The 19,333-nt window shown below is 33.7% G+C and overlaps 4 protein-coding genes across 6 annotated transcripts in view; 3 read left to right on the forward strand and 1 right to left on the reverse strand.

The window, feature by feature from the left end:
• Positions 1-7,572, reverse strand: part of LOC109721320 — a 29,352-nt gene extending 21,780 nt beyond the window's left edge. Inside the window, exon 1 of the mRNA XM_020248872.1 lies at positions 7,562-7,572. The gene's annotated coding sequence lies outside the window, so the exon portion shown is untranslated. The remainder of the gene's footprint in view (positions 1-7,561) is intronic.
• LOC109721324 (cyclin-dependent kinase inhibitor 5-like) lies at positions 2,940-4,044 on the forward strand. Its single transcript, XM_020248879.1, has 3 exons — positions 2,940-3,389; positions 3,470-3,607; positions 3,701-4,044. Exons 1-3 carry the CDS (start codon positions 3,037-3,039, stop codon positions 3,762-3,764), a joined length of 555 nt encoding a protein of 184 aa, XP_020104468.1. The 5' UTR covers positions 2,940-3,036; the 3' UTR covers positions 3,765-4,044.
• LOC109721323 (origin of replication complex subunit 2) lies at positions 6,020-9,385 on the forward strand. Its single transcript, XM_020248878.1, has 6 exons — positions 6,020-6,605; positions 6,929-7,035; positions 7,438-7,570; positions 7,882-8,173; positions 8,345-8,572; positions 8,646-9,385. The coding sequence occupies exons 1-6, from the start codon at positions 6,402-6,404 to the stop codon at positions 8,840-8,842; spliced, it is 1,161 nt and encodes a 386-aa protein (XP_020104467.1). The 5' UTR covers positions 6,020-6,401; the 3' UTR covers positions 8,843-9,385.
• LOC109721322 lies at positions 10,716-19,257 on the forward strand. 3 transcript variants are annotated; one of them, XM_020248876.1, is made up of 8 exons: positions 15,224-15,505; positions 16,981-17,038; positions 17,122-17,202; positions 17,321-17,356; positions 17,503-17,581; positions 17,669-17,742; positions 17,850-17,988; positions 18,486-19,257. In XM_020248876.1, the coding sequence occupies exons 1-8, from the start codon at positions 15,345-15,347 to the stop codon at positions 18,953-18,955; spliced, it is 1,098 nt and encodes a 365-aa protein (XP_020104465.1). In that variant the 5' UTR covers positions 15,224-15,344; the 3' UTR covers positions 18,956-19,257. The 3 variants fall into 3 exon arrangements, with proteins under 3 accessions (XP_020104466.1, XP_020104465.1, XP_020104464.1); XM_020248877.1 differs by lacking the exon at positions 15,224-15,505 and adding an exon at positions 10,716-10,741 and having other exon boundaries at positions 17,503-17,742; XM_020248875.1 differs by having other exon boundaries at positions 15,225-15,505; positions 17,503-17,742.

Consider the following 19,333-nt stretch of genomic DNA (forward strand, 5'->3'; position numbering starts at 1 on the left):
TACTCATACACAAAAAAAAAAAAANTTCTTATCCTCCTCATTCCATAAATTTGAAAAAATTTTAAATAATTTTTAATTAAAAAACAATGTAATTAATAGAAAATTAATAATTCTTTGATGAGATAAATATAATATCTATACTTTATTTTAAGATACATCAGTTGCATTGCATAATATTATTTAATTCTACACTACGCCACACAAATTTATATTTATCAACCCATCCATCCGAGAGGACAACAATATTTTGGAGAACTTCTTACATACAAAAGAGGGAGATTCTGCAGGTAACCAGTTCCACGACAGGCTAAAACACAATAAATTTTAAAATACACCGGTTGTATTAATGACACGGTGTCTCTAATTAATCAAATAATTTTTTAAAAATTTAATGACACGGTGTCTCTAATTAATCAAATAATTTTTTAAAAATTTATCCGTCGCATCATAATTATAAAATAAATTATATTTTTTAAAAAATATATAATTAATTTATTTTTGATGATTTGGTGAAATTGTGATACAGTATGCTCGCTCCTGAAGAACATCTCCCCTAATTATTCTCATCTGCTGCTTCCTCTGTACCCACCTCCCCTGTTGAGGTACATAAACTTTTAAGGCCCCGTTTGGATCGCGGGATAAGCGGGGATAACGAAAGTTATCCCCGCTATTCCGCCAAACGGGGTGAAATTTGGCCGGGATATTTTATCCCGGGTCGAACCTCGCTATTCCGTTACCCGGAAAGCAACGGGATTTGCTATTCCACATTTAGGGGAATAGTGCTATTCCAATGTTTAATTTCAAACTCTAATTAAACTTATAAATGAATTCAACTAAATTATATAAATATAATATGTTATATATTATAATACATTATTTTTATATAAAATTATTAATGTACTATATAATACATATTATTTATAATTTAAATATTATAATAAAATTTATAATAAATTATATTTAAATATTATGATAAATTCTTTTTATTAAATTTAAATTAGTAGAATTTTAAAAAAATTATAAATTATTATAATAAATTATTTTTATTAATGTTCCCACCACTATTCTTATTTTAAAATTTAAAAATTAAAAATTTAAATTTTTAAATTTATAATTTATAATCTCGAAATTAAAGGTTTAAATTATAATTATAAAATAAAATTTGATTTTAAATTTTGAAATTTAAAATTGATATTTTATTTTTTAAAATTTAAATATGATCTTAAATTTAAAGTTTGAAATTTAAAATTTAAAATTTTGAATTTAAATTTGAGATTTTAAATTTCAAAGTTAAAATTTTAATTTAGAAATATAAATTAAAAAATTAAAAATTCAAATTCAAATATAATAATGGATAATATCATATATTATTTATTTACAAAACTCATTATCTTCTTATTCCATCTTACCTAACCCAACGTTATTTTTTTTATTCCAGAATAACCCAATTTTCATCAAACGCAAAATTGATCTAATCTCGCTTATACCTCAATTTATACCTATTCCTGAATAGCCATTTTTTCTTATCCCGAACCAAACGATACTTTATGTGTATTTTGGTACCACCTTGTCAGAAACAGTACACTTGTACATGTGGGCGATCATATAATAATGGGAAATGTTTTTTTTTTAATTATTTTTGGAGCATAGCGCATTAGCGCCGCGTCATGCGATAACGGGTCCGGATACTCTAAACGGCGGTTACTGTTACCGTTGCAGAGCCCGGAACCGTTTCGCTGCGTTCCTAGTAGTATCGTACGTACGTACGTACGTATAGCCCCGAACATTATCATAATTCTCGCTTTTTCTAATTTATTACTCTTAATTGTTTCTTCCTATGTCATTGTACTAAGTACTAACACCACCATTCGAACGGAGAAAAAAATTTAAAAAATTTCATTTTCTTATATGAATTAAATTTAAATAAGCAAAAGAGAAAATTATTTAAAAAAAACTACTGCTCCTTCTTGCCCAGCCAAATAAAACAATATAATTTTTTATGATAAGTTTAAATTAGAATAAGTGGAATTATAGTAAATTCAAAGAGAGCATAATTATTATGTACGCAGAGTTGAGCTGGAACTGAAATTCTATCAGCAGAAAATGGACCCTGTTGCCATTTATTTATTTTTTATGATGAAATCTTCAAATCGGCGATTGGCATTATTAAATATGATTTATACCACGTAAAGTATATAAAAACTAAATTTTAAATATTTTTGACATCATTGACTTAATGATCACATAGTTTCAAATTTTGTAATTTTAATGATCGATATGAGACATTTTCTAATTTAACGGTGTAAAAACATTCAAATCAATTGAATTTTGGTTAGAAAATTTTTAAAACTATTTAGAACAGGATTTACACCCTCGAACTAGATTACAAGACTCTTGTTATCACTTTTTAGAAGATATTCATTCTTAGCCGTTCATTTTTTATGTCAACTTGATTGACAAGAGAATAATATCAGAAAAATATCGAAAATATATAAAATTTGATTTATAGATGCTCAAAGTGGTATAAATTATATTCAACGAAAATGACTGGCCATTTAGAGACTTCATCATCGAAAAATAAACCGGTGAAAACGAAATCCATTTACTACCGATAGCATTTTATCTCAACTATATATATGCATACCCTAATTTACCCCTCAATTAAAATTCCATATATGCAATTTACTAGCTATTTGTTTTTCCACCCCTAAAAATTTGAAAAGGTTGGGAGCACGGGTTACATTGACCGGTAAATCCAGTCCAAACAACGGACATTTTAAGGCGCCGTATACGAGCGGTTATCGAGAACCCACGTGTCGAGTGCCCTTTTTCCGGTATACACTTCGACGTCCCAGATATTCTTAACGGCGCCGTTACGGAATCTTCTCGGCGTTAACGGAAAAGCCCATCCCGTCCCCCTTAAAAGCGTGACAGGCGCCGTCACAACCACAGAGTGCGTGCGAGAGAGAGAGAGAGAGAGAGAGCGAGAGAGAGAGAGTGTGTAGGGAAATACCTGCGGTTGCTGAGGCGACGCAAATGGTGGGGGTGAGGACGAGAGCGAAAACCCTAGCAATGGCGGCGGCGGTGGAGGAGAAGGCGAGATCAAAGAGGAGGAGGAGGAAGAAGAAGAAGAAGAACCCGTCAGAAGCCGCAGTGGAGCTGCGGATCTCGTATCTGCAGCTCCGTAGCCGGAGAGTGGTGATGAAGTCGCCGCTGCCGCCGCCGCCGCTGGTAAAGGCGAGATCGGCGCCGAATTCTAATATGCGGTGCCGCCCGAGCCTCGATCTCGACACTGCCTCTTGTGGAGGGGATCGGGAGGACGAGGAGCCACCGCAATTCGGAGAATTCGATCCCTCGACGATACGCTTCCGTCGCAGCGGAGGAGGACGGTTAGGCTTCTTTTTTAAAATATACTTCATCTTGCACATTCTGGTAAATTCTACATACATTCACATTTCAATTTCCGTAGGAATGAGACGACAATTTCGAACATCCGAATAAACGAATCTACGACGAGATCTGCGGTTGAGATGGTGCCATCGGAGACCGAGATCGAGGAGTTCTTCATGGCAGCAGAGCGAGCCGAGCGGAGTCGATTCGCCGACAAGTAAGCTCAAAAAATGAAATATTATTCTTTATCAATTTAAATTTTTAGAAATAAAAAAAAAATTCAAATTAGCTAAGGCGCGTCTCCTTGCAGGTACAACTACGACATCATCAACGACGCTCCATTAGAGGGGCGCTATGAATGGGGGTTCGAGTAATCGCTTAAACCATTGAATTATGCTTAATTTGAATTATAATTGCTCTAATTTATCTTTAATTTGGGGGGTTTGGTGTACATATCCCAATGCTCGATGATCCTTTTGTTCCGTCGCTATTTCTTTTTTTTCTTTTTCTTTTTTTTCTCTTCCCTAGTTCTCTGTGCGAAACCATCAGGAGAAGCTTCTCCTTCAGTAAAAACCGCTAGTTTCGTCCATTTCCTCTCAGAATGACTGTTTCATTTATTGTTTCTAATTTTTAACCATCAAAGGGGTTTTTTTCTTTCGGTTTTACCCATCCATTTACTGCTAATAATTTGGGTTTTATTTTTTGGATCTATTCGTTCGCGACAGGGATAGTTAATTGTGGTGGTCCAAGAATTAAATTAAACGCTTCTTTATATACATAACAACAAGGCCTTTTTTACAATTAGCCCTCTAAAAAAAAATTATTTTAAAATAGACCCAGCAAATTTAAATTTGTAAAAATAGTCCTGACTCCGCCACGCAGGCGCCACGTCAGCGCCATGCCAGCCGAGCTGGACCAGATAATTAAGTTAAATACGGTGAATCATTCACTATGTTCACAGGGTAAGGAAAAAGAAAGAAAAAATATACGTATTATGAAAAAGATAAGTATGAAATACGGTGAATCATTCACCGTGTTTGAACACTCTGAACGGTTCACCGTGTTCAACTTAACACCTCAACCCGTCCACGTGGCGCTGATGTAGCGCTCGCGTGGTAAGATCAGAATCATTTTTACAAATTTAAATTTGCTGTGACTATTTTTAAAATATTTTTTTGTAGGGAACTAATTGCAAATAAAGTCCATAACAACATATAATAAATAATACCACTTGTGGGTTATCGTATGTACACGTGGCAGTGGTTGCGTTGGATCCGGTGCACCATTAATGGTGGGCCAGAGCCAATTGCTCAGTTGTAGAGAGGAAGGAATGTCACCGTAGCAGTGCACAGTGCTTTCTTTTTGGTCCCCACCAGCGAGCTATGAACAGTATTTTCGGATGAAATTTAATTTACTTTTCCGAAAGTTAATATATTTTTATTTATTTTGACGCACTGTAACAGTTAATTATTCTATCATTTTTATTTTCATTTTATTTTAAATATGATAAAAAATAATAAATTTTGCAAATCACGTGGCTGTAAGATACTAAACTTAATTTGCATACGTAGTTATGCCACATTCAGAATGCAGCAACTAACGCACTAGCAATATTTTTAAAAACTAATGCAGCAGGCACTATCTGCTATATATAGTTTGAGCATCAGCGATTTTTGAGAGATTTTAATTTTGAGGATACGCAAAACTCTTTATATATATATATATATATATATATATATATATGTAGAATAGTTGCGCAAGTTCTTTGCTATGGCAAAATGAGTACAATTCATGCTTTTATATTTATCTGCAATCTGCTACGCTTGTTGTCTGCATTGTTATGCGTGGATCTTTACTATGAATGTATAGCACTGAAGTGTCGCCCTTTTTTTTTTTTTTTTAGAGATAGGTAGCATACTACCCGCTTCGTTTATTTCATTTAGAAATAAATTTAGCTAGAAATGTGAATCAATTATGATTCGAACTTGAGACCTTAGGTACCAACCATCAAGCCCTTTACCACTTGCACCATTGAAGTGTCGCCCTTTTGCTTCAAAATGTAGCTGAATGTGTGCGACTGTAACTTTATACGAAGATCATGCTCTCTGTTTTTATATAATTCTTACCAGCTAGAAAGATCAAAAGATCTCCTTGTGATACGTGACAAAATTTCATGCATGATTCAAATTTTATGATTCTTTAATGTTGTATACTTTACAATAAAAAGGTACCAAAATAACGGCTAAAATTACTCCCGGAAAAGGGATCAAAATTGCTGATATAAATGTTAAATTTTTTTTGCCGGATGTACCCATCTTGATCTTGACAGTGAATGAGAAATTATTAAGTTTTCAGTTAATTTGGATGGCTCTATCTAATCCAGATGGTTCCGTCAAATTTAATCAGTTTAACAAACAATTAATGGCTTGTAATAATTAATAAAACCATTGAATAATATCCCAAAATCTTAACTCAATTAATCAAAGTAACTCAAACGAAAGCTCATAAAAATTAAAAGGGTATCAATATTTAAAAAAAAAAACGTTGAGGGGCAAATTCAAAATGGCTTATACTTGAGAGTTGAGACACTTTCCTTCCATTGTCGAAAAAAAAAAAGAAAAAAAAAGAAAAAAAAAAGAAAAAAACCCTTCCTTAATGGTCCTGGATAAAACCGGCCCGATCCAGTAAATTGGGCTGGGCTGGTAGGACGCTTTCCTATTCTTTCACTCGGCGCGGCCCGTACCACTTGCGGATCGGATTTTGCCCACTTCATCGTTCGAACAAACTAACCCGAACCCGAACTAATAAAAAAAGAGTCACGAATTCATCAATCCGAGAGTATTGGGTCGGTTCAGGAAGCGGTTCGCAACCCGAACCGTAAAGGAGCCCCGCGCGCGGGTGCTCGGTCCCGAATAAAAAGCGCGGGAAAAAGCATCGAAGCTCACCGTTCGCCTCCAACTTCTAATTAGGGTTCAGCGGCGAAGCGAGTGATCCTCTCGCAACCCTAATTCATGGCTTCTAGGGGCGGCGATCGAGCGTTACCCACGTCGGCCGCGTCGGGGGCGGCGGCGGCGGCGGCGGAGGAGATGGAGGAGGGAGGGGAAGAGGAGTTTGGGTTCTCGAGGAACTACTTCTTGGCGAAGGAGATCGGCTCCGCTTCCGGGAAGAGATCGGCCGCGCGCAAGCTATCCGACATCGATCTCGTCGATGAGCAGGTTCTGTTGTATACAAATCCTCTAAAAGCCCTAATTTTGTACTATAATTACAGTTGAATTATCGTAAATGTAATCAAATTGGTAGTAACCTCATTGAGAAGCTGATTGAGTGATCAAATTTTTTATACTCTTGTTAAATACATTTCTGGATCCTTCGCTGAGGTCGATGTTTTTGTGGTCGACACTTTATTGGATTGGATTCCTGCATTATGTTCTGATGGTTTAAAATCGATCTTTTGGGTAACACTTTTTAGTGGTGGTGGTAGTATAATTTGGTCCGAGCCTTACTCACATTTTTGTTAGAATTCGACTTCTCACGGCAGGTATTGCGAACATCGCTAGCCGGAATCGCCACAAAACACGAGAAAGAGATAAAGGCTTTATTGAAGAGATACAAGGACCTGTATCCTAGGTGGCTGTTTGAGCTAAGGTGCATATGCTTCTATTTGTGAAGTTCATATTGTACTCAAAAGGTTTTTTTTTTTTTTTTTTGGTTAAAAAAATGTCTTTGAAATGGTCCTGTTTCATTTGCCTCCATTTCTGTTACTATTTATTAACTTTTTCTCCAACTGGCAATTTCAGAAATGCAGGAACAAAATTCAATTCCAAAATCATATGTCAAAATTTCCCTTGGATTCTCTACCTTATGGGGCACTTGTTCCAATGAATTTCACTTGGGAGACAGATCTTTGTTTTGTCTTCGGCACCATTTGTTACTCTCTTTGTTTTAGCAGCGGCTAGAGTTAGATGCTAGCTTGACGTGAATCATAACCTTTTTTTTTTTTCCCCTGAAGCTATTGATAATAAAAGTAATATCTTGTCATTTTTGCAGGTGTGGTTTTGGCCTCTTAATGTATGGATTTGGTTCTAAGAAGGTCTTGCTTGAAGATTTTGCTTCAACAACCTTAACAGATTATGGTGTAATTGTTATTAATGGCTATCTTCCATCCGTCAACATAAAACAAGTATAATTTTCCTACTTTTTAAATGTATCCTATATATAAATATATTTTTAGATTTTTTGTTATGCTCAACAGTTTTATTATGCTTTATTTTCTTCTAAATGCTATCTTGTTTTCTCGGTTTCTTAAAGCTTGTTTGTTTTGCTTAATTATCTGTCTTAGCTAAATAGCATGCGTATTATTTGCTTGTCTACCCGTTTCTTTCTGAGGTCTATAGGTCATTAGTATGTTAGACCAATAGAAGTAATAGTTTAATAACATAATTTTAACAGAACTATTACCTCCTATTCCCTTTCTAATTTTCTTCTTCTCAGGTTTTGATTACGATGGTTGAAGTTCTATGGGACCAACTGAAAGTTAATAGGAAGTGTCCTCCGAACAAGTCCAAAATGCAACTCCCATCTAGTTCCCAGACTATAGATGATATTCTATCATTTTTGGACAGCCAGATCTCAACTGATAACGATGGCTTTATATGCGTTCTGATTCACAATATTGACGGACCTGCTTTGCGAGATTCTGAAACTCAACAGCATCTTGCGCGGATTGCTTGTTGTTCTCATGTTCGTATTGTTGCGTCAATTGACCATGTGAATGCACCTCTATGTAAGTTCTATGCTGTTTAATTGGTATTTAATTTCTTTTATCATGTAAAGTGAAAAAAAAAATTGTGGTAGATTTATGTTGCATTTTTAGGATCTGTCTATCAAATATTGTGATGTACATAAATGGTTGGCCCTTTTTTGATATATCTCAATTAAAACGGTATATTACCAGTGTGGGATAAGAAGATGGTTCACACACAATTCAAGTGGTGCTGGTATCATGTCCCAACATTTGCGCCTTACAAGGTGGAAGGGACCTTCTTTCCATTGATTCTTGCTAGTGGGGGAAATGCACAAACTACAAAAACTGCCTTAGTAGTCCTACAGAGTTTGACTCCAAATGCTCAGAGTGTTTTCAAGGTTCTAGCAGAATATCAGTTGGCCAATGAAAAAGAGGAAGGCAAGCCTCTACTTTATATTTGCCACCTCCTCTTTAACTGCCTGTATCTTATGTGATTGTTCTTCTTTCTCAGGTATGCCCGTTAGCACTCTGTACACAAAGTGCCGCGAGCGCTTTCTCGTCAGCAGTCAGGTAACATTAAACTCCCACCTAACAGAGTTCAAAGATCATGAATTAGTGAAAATAAGGAGGCACTCGGATGGGCAAGATTGTCTGTACATTCCTCTTTCCACTGAAGCGCTTGAGAAGTTGTTGCAGGAGCTGGTTTGAGATATTTTGTTTGGAATCGCTTTTATCCACTTTTGATAACTTTTTATTTGTTGTTGTTGTTTCTTCTCATTCGCTAATCATCTCTTGTCGAGTCAAAACATTGATAAAGGGGTCTCACATTGGACCATTGCTTACTCGTCCTTCATTTTTTTCTCTTACCCTTTGTCTTTATTTTCTCTCTTTCCCTCTTCAAGTCACCAACCTCTCCATTGTATTGCACCGCTTCCATTTTTGCTCTTAGCTTTTCAATTTTTTCACCTCTCTTGGTATAGGAAATCTTTTAATTGTGTTATATTTTGATTGAAAACAAACCCCAAATCTGTAAGACCTGTTGACAGTTCATGCTTTGACTTTCCAGTATACCTCATTTTTTTTTTAATTTTTTTTCTTTTTACTTGCGGCTTTACAGATTGTACTGTGTCCTTATGTCGCTAGTTCATAAGAAACAGAAAGTGGCTCCATTACTTGCTAGCACCTGTAAAACAAACTCTTACAACATTACCACTTATATTATTAATGTTTCTCATGAGAGGTTGCTCTTAACTTGATAGGTGCACATGGTACATGTTGCAGCAGTGTTTTATATGTTTCTCTTTGCTTTTAACAGTTGTTAATTGGGTGAAATTGCATTTATTATAGCCTGACTAATATTAGGTTTTTGTTTCTCCGCGAAGTATTCCATGTGGTCACATTGTATATGCTTCTCAACTGTAGGTGTACATTAGCAAAGAAAGCAACGGATACCAGTATAAGATAGGCCATTCCTTGTACATGTGTAATTTGGCACTGCCATTATCATTGATATTAATGCTGTTGAGTTGGTTGCACCTCACTTGCTTAATAAATGTGTTACTGATACGTGCCAAAAGGTGAGGGAGGCATTAGAATGCATTGAGAATGGAAAGAAAAAGAAAATAAAATATCTTCTTAGTTACAGGAGGAAAATATTTCATTTGAGTTGATACTAGATTTTTGGCACTTGTCGATACGTGATTGATACATGATTGACAACCTTTCAGATGCTTGTCTATTGCTGTGAATAGGTTTGGAAAACAACTTTATAGTTACATCTAATATTTATGCAGCTTCATATAATGTGTTTGCTTAGTAGCTCTCCTCAGACCCTAATGACCATGAGGCACATACATAAATACTAGTATAGCTTGCTTTAATTTTCGTTTTTCTTTAATGAGCATGCTTTCCTACATGTTTAATTATGAAACAAGTATTAGTGTCTCATGAGTTATACATACAATATGTGTTTGCGTAACGCAAAGTTCTCTGCAGGCACCTGCTTCACCAGATGCAGGAGCACATCACAATTATTAATAAGAAACTTGTTTTTGCATACAACACTAGATATATCTGTTGTGCCAAATTTAATGATTTTCTTTTCTGGTGAGATGGTTGCATTCTATAAGAAATGGTTTATTTTACCAAAAATTAAGCATCAGCAATGTTCTTTCTTTTTCATGGTTACGTCAGAATATCATTTAAAATTATAACACGGAAAATGTGTTCAAATTCTCAAAGTATCTTTTTTTTTTTTTTCAAATTTAGATAATATGAGACATTGACTACTGACAAGCACTGTGATTTAAAGCTGCTTTATGTGTTACAATTTAGCAAGTGCTCAAGCCAATATTAGTTGAAATATGCAAATCATGGTCTCTTAGTATGAATGTAACAGATATGATAAACTTTATGTATTCTGATCAAGCAAACAGATGCTTCAGAGACCCCATCTATGAAAGGTACATTTATATGTCCTTTATTTTCGCTTGGTCAATTAACTAATAGTTAATTAACAATAATTGCATTGTGACGAAACTGATTGGCTAAGCACTCAGCTGCATCTTAATCAGATCCCACCTAGGAGGAAGCACACATGGCTCAAAGGTATGCAACTATGAACTGATTATATAAATATTAGAAAATATTGTTCTCTTTTTTGCCATTTTTTTTCATTGGCAGCTCTTATCATGCAAAATTTGGAAAGTGTTAGAAACTGATGCATTTAAGTAAAATCTTACCAGGACCGACCTGTAATAACCGAATAATGCAAGGACAACCTGGATATTTTCTATGTAGTAATAAATGCACAAAAGAAAAAAAAAAAATAGTGCGTAGAGCACAAGGAATAGCTATGTCATCTTAAAAATTTAATGTCACATTAAATTATCATAAAAGTGGTTCTGATAGTTTTTATGGTCATTGCCGTAGAATGCAGTGCTGTATAACCTAAAAAATTTTTAAGTCCCGAATTCGAATCCGAATCCGAAATGCTTCTTGAGATAGCATTCTTCATAATTAGATCGTAAAATTTTTATTTGTATTTATTTTTTTTATTTTGCCTACTGTCAAAGTGATTAATTATGCGGCTGTTGTGTCTTTAACATTTTTTTTTCTTTTTTTTGTAAGTGGAAAAAATTTAAAAGCAAGCATGCATTGTCAATAAGCTACAATTAGTTTTTGTTTTATTTTATTTTTTTTTTTAAGAGAAAGGTAGAAAGTTATCCACTTTGTTATTTCTTAAAAAAATAAATTTAGCTAGAGATATAAATCAATTAAAATTCGAATTTAGAACCTTGAATATCAATTACTAAAATTTGTCCCTTGCACTATGAACGAATAGTAATAAGCTACAAAATCTGTTATTTATTTTGGTGTAAGTGAAAAATATAATGTAACTCAAGTTACGTTAGAGCTTCATTTTACCTACTCTCGACTTCCTCTTTTAAAGTGCCGAACTCGATGTCCACCCCACTTAATCTTCTCTAAAAAATTTATTAAACAGTAAAATCTAAACTCTACTTCTTTTATAATGGGTTAGAATTATCTTATTTATAATAAATTAGGATTACCTTTAAATAATAATAAAAAATTTAATTATATAATAGATTAAATTTTATAGTGGTAAATTTACTACTATATTTAAGAGATAATGGGATCCACTTACTTACATCAAAACAAATAATGGAACTCAAAAAACTAATTTTACCAGCATCAAGTTACATCAAAACAAACAGAAAAAGTAATTGAATTTAACTTTCGGACTGTACGAGTTACGTCAAAACAAACAACAAAAAAATAATCACATTTCAGAAAAATTCAAACACCACTACACTTGACTTACGTTGGATCTACGGATTCATCAATCCAAACGCCTCCTAAGTTGAAATCGGGTGGCAATTTGAATTGAAGATTACTGTTTATATTTAATATGTAATCTACCTTTTTGAATAAATTCGAAAATTATTACTAATTATTTATAACTCGGCTTTGAATGTGTGAGAGAAAATAATATTTATTTTATAATCGTGATATGTTGTATTATTTTCGAATTNTTTTTATAGAAATTTTTTTATAATATCTATAACAAGTTCAATATCTCTGATCAAAAATTTTAAATTTACATCATAAATTTTTGTGAGATTTTTATTTTCAACCGTTGATTTTGAATCCTTTTGATCATTATATCGAAAAACTGCAAAAAATAGCTTCTAAATAGATCAAATACGCTAGATTAAATTTAACGGAGACGATCGTTGATTCAGAAGTCTCATCATCGAAAACGGCTTAGGAGCATGGAGGGTTCCGTGCTCCTAATAGCACACAAGACCTACGTGTGTGTGTATATATATATATATATATATATATATATATATATATATATATATATATAGCAACCGTAAGCGTACATGTGAGTGTATATATATGTATTGCAACACCCCAAAAAAAAAGGCAAAAAGAAAACTAAAACAAATTGAAACAAGAAACCTATATATATATATATATATATATATACAATATTATGGTCCATTGGATTGCATTGCAAAACCACTAGTGGTTTCTTATGCCCAATCGATTGAGAAAATTTACTGTATCATATTTGTATCACATCATCAGTAACATATTAATTATATTTCTCTTCTTAAAAAATAAATATAAATATTTTTTTATTAACTATGATGGGACATATGAATTCAAGAGATATAATTTTATTGATTGAATATATTATGTCAGTAATATAATTGGTGCATTTTAGATTTTTTCTTGTCCATCTCTCCTCACCATTGCCCGCTCTCTCTCTCCCCAACAATTTTTTTTCTTTTTCTTTTGAGAAAGAGATAGCATGTTATTCCAAGCACTTGCTTCTCTCCCTCTTTTAAGAGAGAGATAGCATGCTATTCATACTCTTATTTTTTAATAATAAATTTTACTAAAAATATAAAATAATTAAAATTTAAAGTTGAGATCACCGGTACAAACTATCAAGCCCTTTACTATTTATACTAGTCATGGTTTGGTTAATTTTTTTTATTATAACAGTTATATCGTATAAAATATATTTTAATTAATTGTGTTGTATCATATAAAATAATGAAAAATTTAATAAAAAATAGTATAATAATTTTATAGTAAAATAATATGTTTAAAAAAGATATTATTATAATTTTATATAATGTAAGTTTTTTTGTTTGAATATTACTATTTTCATATGGGATAATTTTGAGGAAGAAGATGTTTTCCTCCGATATATTACAAGTCGTGACAATTTCGTCGTTCATCAGCGATGGAATTAATTCGAGCCATTCAATATATCAGCATCTCGAAATTGTTCATATGACGACATTATGTTCCTTCAATATGCAGAAACAATTAATTTTCATTTTAATTATTTGATAATCGTCTAATATGCAATTTTCAGGCAAAAAAAAAAGGTGGTATTTTTCAGTGTACTGTACTCCCCTAGTGCTCAATTAAAATTTCAGGAATAATTGATGAAATTCATGAATAAAAGAATAATTTTATGGGTTTACCTTTTTATCCAGGAATTATACTTGGTTACACTTGTGTTAACTAAGAAACCTTGTACTCCTATAAATATTTCAAAATATATATTCTTCATACATTATTGATGTATAGACCAAAATGATGTAAAAATTATTAAATGATTCATATGCCAGTCCAAATAAATAAATAAATAAATAAATATATATATATATACACACACACTAAACAAATTAATTACTTATAAAAATAGAATTTTGGAAAAAAATTAAAATATTTACTTATTTATTTTTAGAAATGACATATTCAATAGCAGTGTCCGAGTATATTCTTTTACGACTCTTACCTTTAATGGCCAGCATGTAGAGCCTTCAAAAATACAAAAAAAATACTATTTTTATTTTTATCATTAATCAATAAAAAATCTATTGACGCGCAAATAAGTGAAAAGAGGTAAAATAAATATTTTTAAAGAAATTAAAACGTAAAAATGTTTAGAATTTATGTTAAATGTCTACTTTCTCAAAATTTTTAATTTAGTACAAATCTTTCAATTTGTTTGATTTTAGTGTATTTTACGGTACTTTAACTTTAAAATTTGAATGCGTCATTATTTTTTAAATTTAATTAGTATATTTTATACAACTTTACGGCTATAAATTAATTAAAGTAAATAATGAGCTTTAATTTTAAAGTCAAAATATCATTAACGGGCTCAAATTAAATAAATTAAAAAATTATGTAATAAAATAAAAATTTAAAACATAGGCCAGCTGACTCATAATAATCTATAGTTCAGATAAGTTATATATATTTTTACCAAAAATTTCATAGATAAGAAAGTTTTGAAGAACTTATATATAGTCTAAAAAATCGTGAGGTATCAATGCTAGAAAATAGATAATTCAGAAAAGAAGAAAAAAAAAAAAGAAGCTACGTATTTATACACTTCATTCCTAGCGTATCACGTACGTGGGGTGTTCCCACCGATCACGTTGAGATGATCAGAGAAAAAATTTTATTTAGTAGATGTGTAGAATATAAGATGTAAATTTTATTTTAGAAAAAATTTTAATATCATCTCTGTTGTTTCATACTTTTTCACTTTAATATCTTATAGTTTAAGATGTATCAATTTAGTGCCATGTGGTTTTATTTTTATTTTTTTATTATTAATTTTACTAATTTTTTTGTTAAATTAATGATAAAATTAAAACTAAAGAATACTAAAGTGAATATTCGATAAATCTAAGTGGCTATCTGAAATTTTTTGTATATAAGTTAACGAAATATTAACAAAAAAACTAATAAAAAGATAAAAATGAAATCACAGGACACTAACTTAATGCACTTTAAACCACAGGATACTAAAGTAAAAAAATATAAAACCATAGACGTAGTATTTGAAGCTTATCCTTTATTTTAAATGTAAAGGTTGCATTGTTAAAAAAATGAGAAAAAACTTCATGTGCCTAAATCTTGTGATTAGTGTGGAAATATAAAATGTTATATTGGCGCACGATAGCACATCGACAATATCTGGCGCATTTTAGCATCACTAGTTAAGGGGGGCGGTGTTGAGAGAGAGAGGGCGCGTAGTAGCGAGAGAGAGAGAGAGAGAGAGAGAGAGAGAGAGGATGGGATCGTCGTAAGCAAAACCCTAGCCCTAGGATCTCGGATCTCGGATCCTCGCGGATTTGTGGAGGAGATGTGGGGGCGGCTGTACTGGGGGAGGAAGGAGGGGGAGGTGGGAATCGTGGTGGTGTTCGCGTGGCTCGCGAGCGAGGAGAGGCACCTCGATCCCTACCTCGACCTCTACTCCGCTCTCGGATGGAGCTCCCTCGTTTGCCACTGCGATTTCCTCACTCTGTAAGCACCAATCACTCCTTTTCCCCGCAAAATTTGGTGGTTTCTGTGTGATTTTGGATGCGTCCAATTGGAATTGTGTGTTGGGGAGAGCACTAGATTGTATGGAGAGGCGAAGTTGTGTGGAGACCGTAAGTTTTTAGTTCGAATTGTGACAAAAGGAGCATAAGTATTATTTAGAGCGGATTGAACTTTTGTTTGATGTTGTAATTTTAAAAAAGGAAGCAACTTTGTTGTTTATTATGTGGGAATTGTGAATGAACATTCGTTGGAAATTTGATTACTTTTGTTCCTGTTTCTAGGTGTGAAGAAATTCTAGTTCTAGTTTTTTNTTTTTAATTATTATTATTTTTTATTTTTTGTATGTTGAATGCTTAAAGACTCTCTTTGTTAAAAAAAGATCGTTTGGGAATGGAATTAGTAGAAAGAAACATAACTGATCCTGAGTAAAAGAGATTGTTGTCGGCTATTTATTATTGGGCTAAAATAGGTCTAATTTTCTGGCCGAAGACAAGAGACTAAAAAATTGAATTGGGTGAGCCTAATAAGTTGAATGGGTCTGGGGTTCACAAGAGATCTAACGGCAAGAGATCCAACAATAGACTTAACGTCTAGGTGGGTTGAGTCTGGTTGAAACCCGTGAGCGCTGGGTTGAGCCCTTAAGTGTGATGAGTGCGTCCTTCATATCATTACGTGCTTTTGGGATAGTAGGTTAACGCTTACGATCCACAATTGTGTACTTCTCCAAATTATTTGAGGCAAGAAAAAAAAAAAAAATCCTATAGTGGGTTTATAGTAAACATATAGCTCTATAGGATTTGTTTTGTGGCAAACTTGAAACCTTTTAAATTAGATAAGTTTTAGACCAGAGAATGTATAACTTTACAATATCTGTCATCAGAGACAAGTAGATAGCTGTTCTAGTTTTATTTCTTTGTACAATCATATAATAATATGTTGAAATTGCCTTATAACCTGCAACGGAGAACATCTTTTTTGCACTCGGTGTGTCCCCATAATCGCATATTTTTTCTTCTTATTAGTCCACCTGGTTTATGCATCTGTTATTTAATGGAGGATTTTGTTTGAATATAGTTGGTTGAATTAGCTGCTTTCAATCATATACCTGCCCGTCAAAGGTGAGTGGTAACCATAAAGACGTTGAGCGTGGTGTTAAAGATGTTCCTATATTTGTCTTCCTATAATTGCTAGATTGTAATTACTTAGCTTCATAAGGTAATTATGAGGCTCGAGTTTCAAAAGAAATGACTTTGTGGAGAAGCCTATTGTTACAAAAATTCAAAAGAACCGTGTTATAAGGTATTCTGGCAAGCTCTTTCATTTCTATATAGATCATTGAAGAACATGTTTTCGCTCTTCTTATCATACTAAGTTAATCTTTAATTTCATAAAAATGGTTTTAGCTTGCACATCGAAAAGAATTTTCCGGTTTATCTCATATGTGAAGATTTATCCAGGTTTTTCCCTGAGAAGGCTATGGCGCTAGCTGACAGTGTTCTTAAAGAGCTTAGTAAGGTCAGTATATGCCTAGGATTCTAATGCCTTGGTGTCAATTTCATGGAATAAACTTTGTTCATCATCATTTTTTGTAATTACAGGAATTAAAAGTTAGATCATTACCTGTCGTACTCGCGCCCTTTTCTGGGGGATCAAAAGGTTGCATGTATAAAGTCATTCAGGTCTGTTTTTCAATTCATTGTGTTGATGTGCTCTGAGTTTTGCTTTTGCTTCTTCTCATTTCTTCCAAGTAATTCTCAATTAGCAATAAATAACATATTTATTTTTCCTTTCCGCCAGTTGATTTATGGAAAACGTGAAGGGCAACTTAATCCGGTATGCTAATTTTCCTTTATGACCTACCTTTTAACTCCACTTTTACTCGTCATTTTTGGATATCTATTTTAGCAATTGCTGATCCTTATTTCTAAGGCTTCTGTAGTTTACTGATCGGAAATCTATTCTTTTTCTACCCCTTGAAGGATCAATATAAGCTGGTAAGAGACTGCGTATGTGGCCAGATATACGATTCCGGTCCGGTAGACTTTACCAGTGATATGGGTACACGATTTGCTCTTCACCCAACTGTACTCAAGATGTCTCAACCTCCAAGAATTATTTCATGGATGGCAAAAGCCTTTGCTTCAGGTCTCGACACACTCTTCATAAGCAGATTTGAAGCACAGCGTGCTGAGTTTTGGCGAACTCTGTACTCGTCAGTTGTAAGGCTCTCTCTTCTCGCTAATGAAAGTTTTTGTGCTATGCTTGCTTTTGTCTATACTTTGTGTTTTTGCACTGCAATTTATACAACACCTATCCATATTTCCAGAATGTGGGCCCAATTCTTATATTATGTTCGGAGGATGATGAGCTGGCACCGTATGCAGTTGTTTATAATTTTGCTCAGCATTTGCTAGAGCAGGGAGCGTTGGTTAACCTAGTGAAATGGGGCAGATCTCCTCATGTAGGTATGTTCTTAACTGATCATAACCCCTAATATTTTTGATAGGTAGCCCTCAAAGTTCTTTTGTATGTCCTGAGGTTATTGAAGCTAAATTGTCAATTTTGATGAGGAACGCCAATGGTTATGACCCCAAGTAAGTGACACCTGATTGATAAGTTATTAGATTTCGATGACTGCTGCTTGAGCATCAAGTGAACTAAAATGATGATTATAGAACTCCAATTGAAATTGGGGCATGCGTGCTCTAGAAGTATCACTTTTTCACTTATTTCTTTTAATTACAGTTAGAGCAGTTAAAAAGTCGCGCTAATCTATGTGTGTTATTAAATTGGACGCCTTTTTATAAATGGTGCTTTCTGCCCCATCAACTTTTTGATGCATTAATAAATAGGTTATAACTTTTAGTTGTTAATCATCAATGCGGGTGCTGAACAACAATTTTTCCCCATTTGCCTCTTCACTCTCTGCATATGATTTAGACTGCTCCCTTACAATGTCCAGGTCATTACAAGAATCATCCGGATGAATATAGAACTGCCGTTGCCGACCTACTTAGCAGTGCTGCGATAACTTATTTCAAGAGAAGAAGGCAACATTTCAGTGGCAATTCAATGGTCATGGCAGATCCTTGTAATAGAATACCGGAGTCTGTATGCGATCTTCACACAGCTGCAGTGAACTCGAATGAGAGCCTCAAAAGAGTGGCTACCGATCCAACCGATCATTTCTTTCTACCAAGCTCTATGGAGTACAACGAGAACCAAGAAGAATCCAAAGATGAGCTATTCCACATGCCTAGCATCAATCCCCACGGGGTTTTGAGTCAAATCCTTTTCGACGTATGTGTTCCGAAGAACATAGAAGGGTGGGACATAAAACATGCGGCTTCCGTAACTGGAAGGCAGAGATTTGGTTCTTCTAGGCACAGTCCTCTGAATCCGGTGAAATGCATTCGGCGGTCGAGATTATAGAGTTTTGATTCGAGCGGAATGTGAAGAGACCAGAGCAGGACATTCTACAGGACTTCCATGATAGGTATATATGTAAGATGTGAATCCTGGGGATGATCAATGAGAGATGTATGTGCAATAAGAAATAAATCTTTCTCGTTGTGTTTCCTCTTTGTCCTTTGAGATGTAGTGTAAAATGAGAGGAAGAGTTTCCTTCTTTGAGTGCTTATGTGAGAGGAGTTACCTGTGTAATATGTATTTATGCTTTAAAAATTAACCAAAGCTTAACATATAATTCTGTTGCTGGGGACTTTTGGGGTAAATTAGAAGTCGTAATTTTAGCGAAACTTTTCTTGTATAATAGTATAGGAATAGGAGTGGTGAGAGTCCCTAAAATAA

The sequence above is a fragment of the Ananas comosus genome, linkage group 15 (genome assembly GCF_001540865.1).
Source record: "Ananas comosus cultivar F153 linkage group 15, ASM154086v1, whole genome shotgun sequence".
NCBI classification, from domain to species: domain Eukaryota; kingdom Viridiplantae; phylum Streptophyta; class Magnoliopsida; order Poales; family Bromeliaceae; genus Ananas; species Ananas comosus.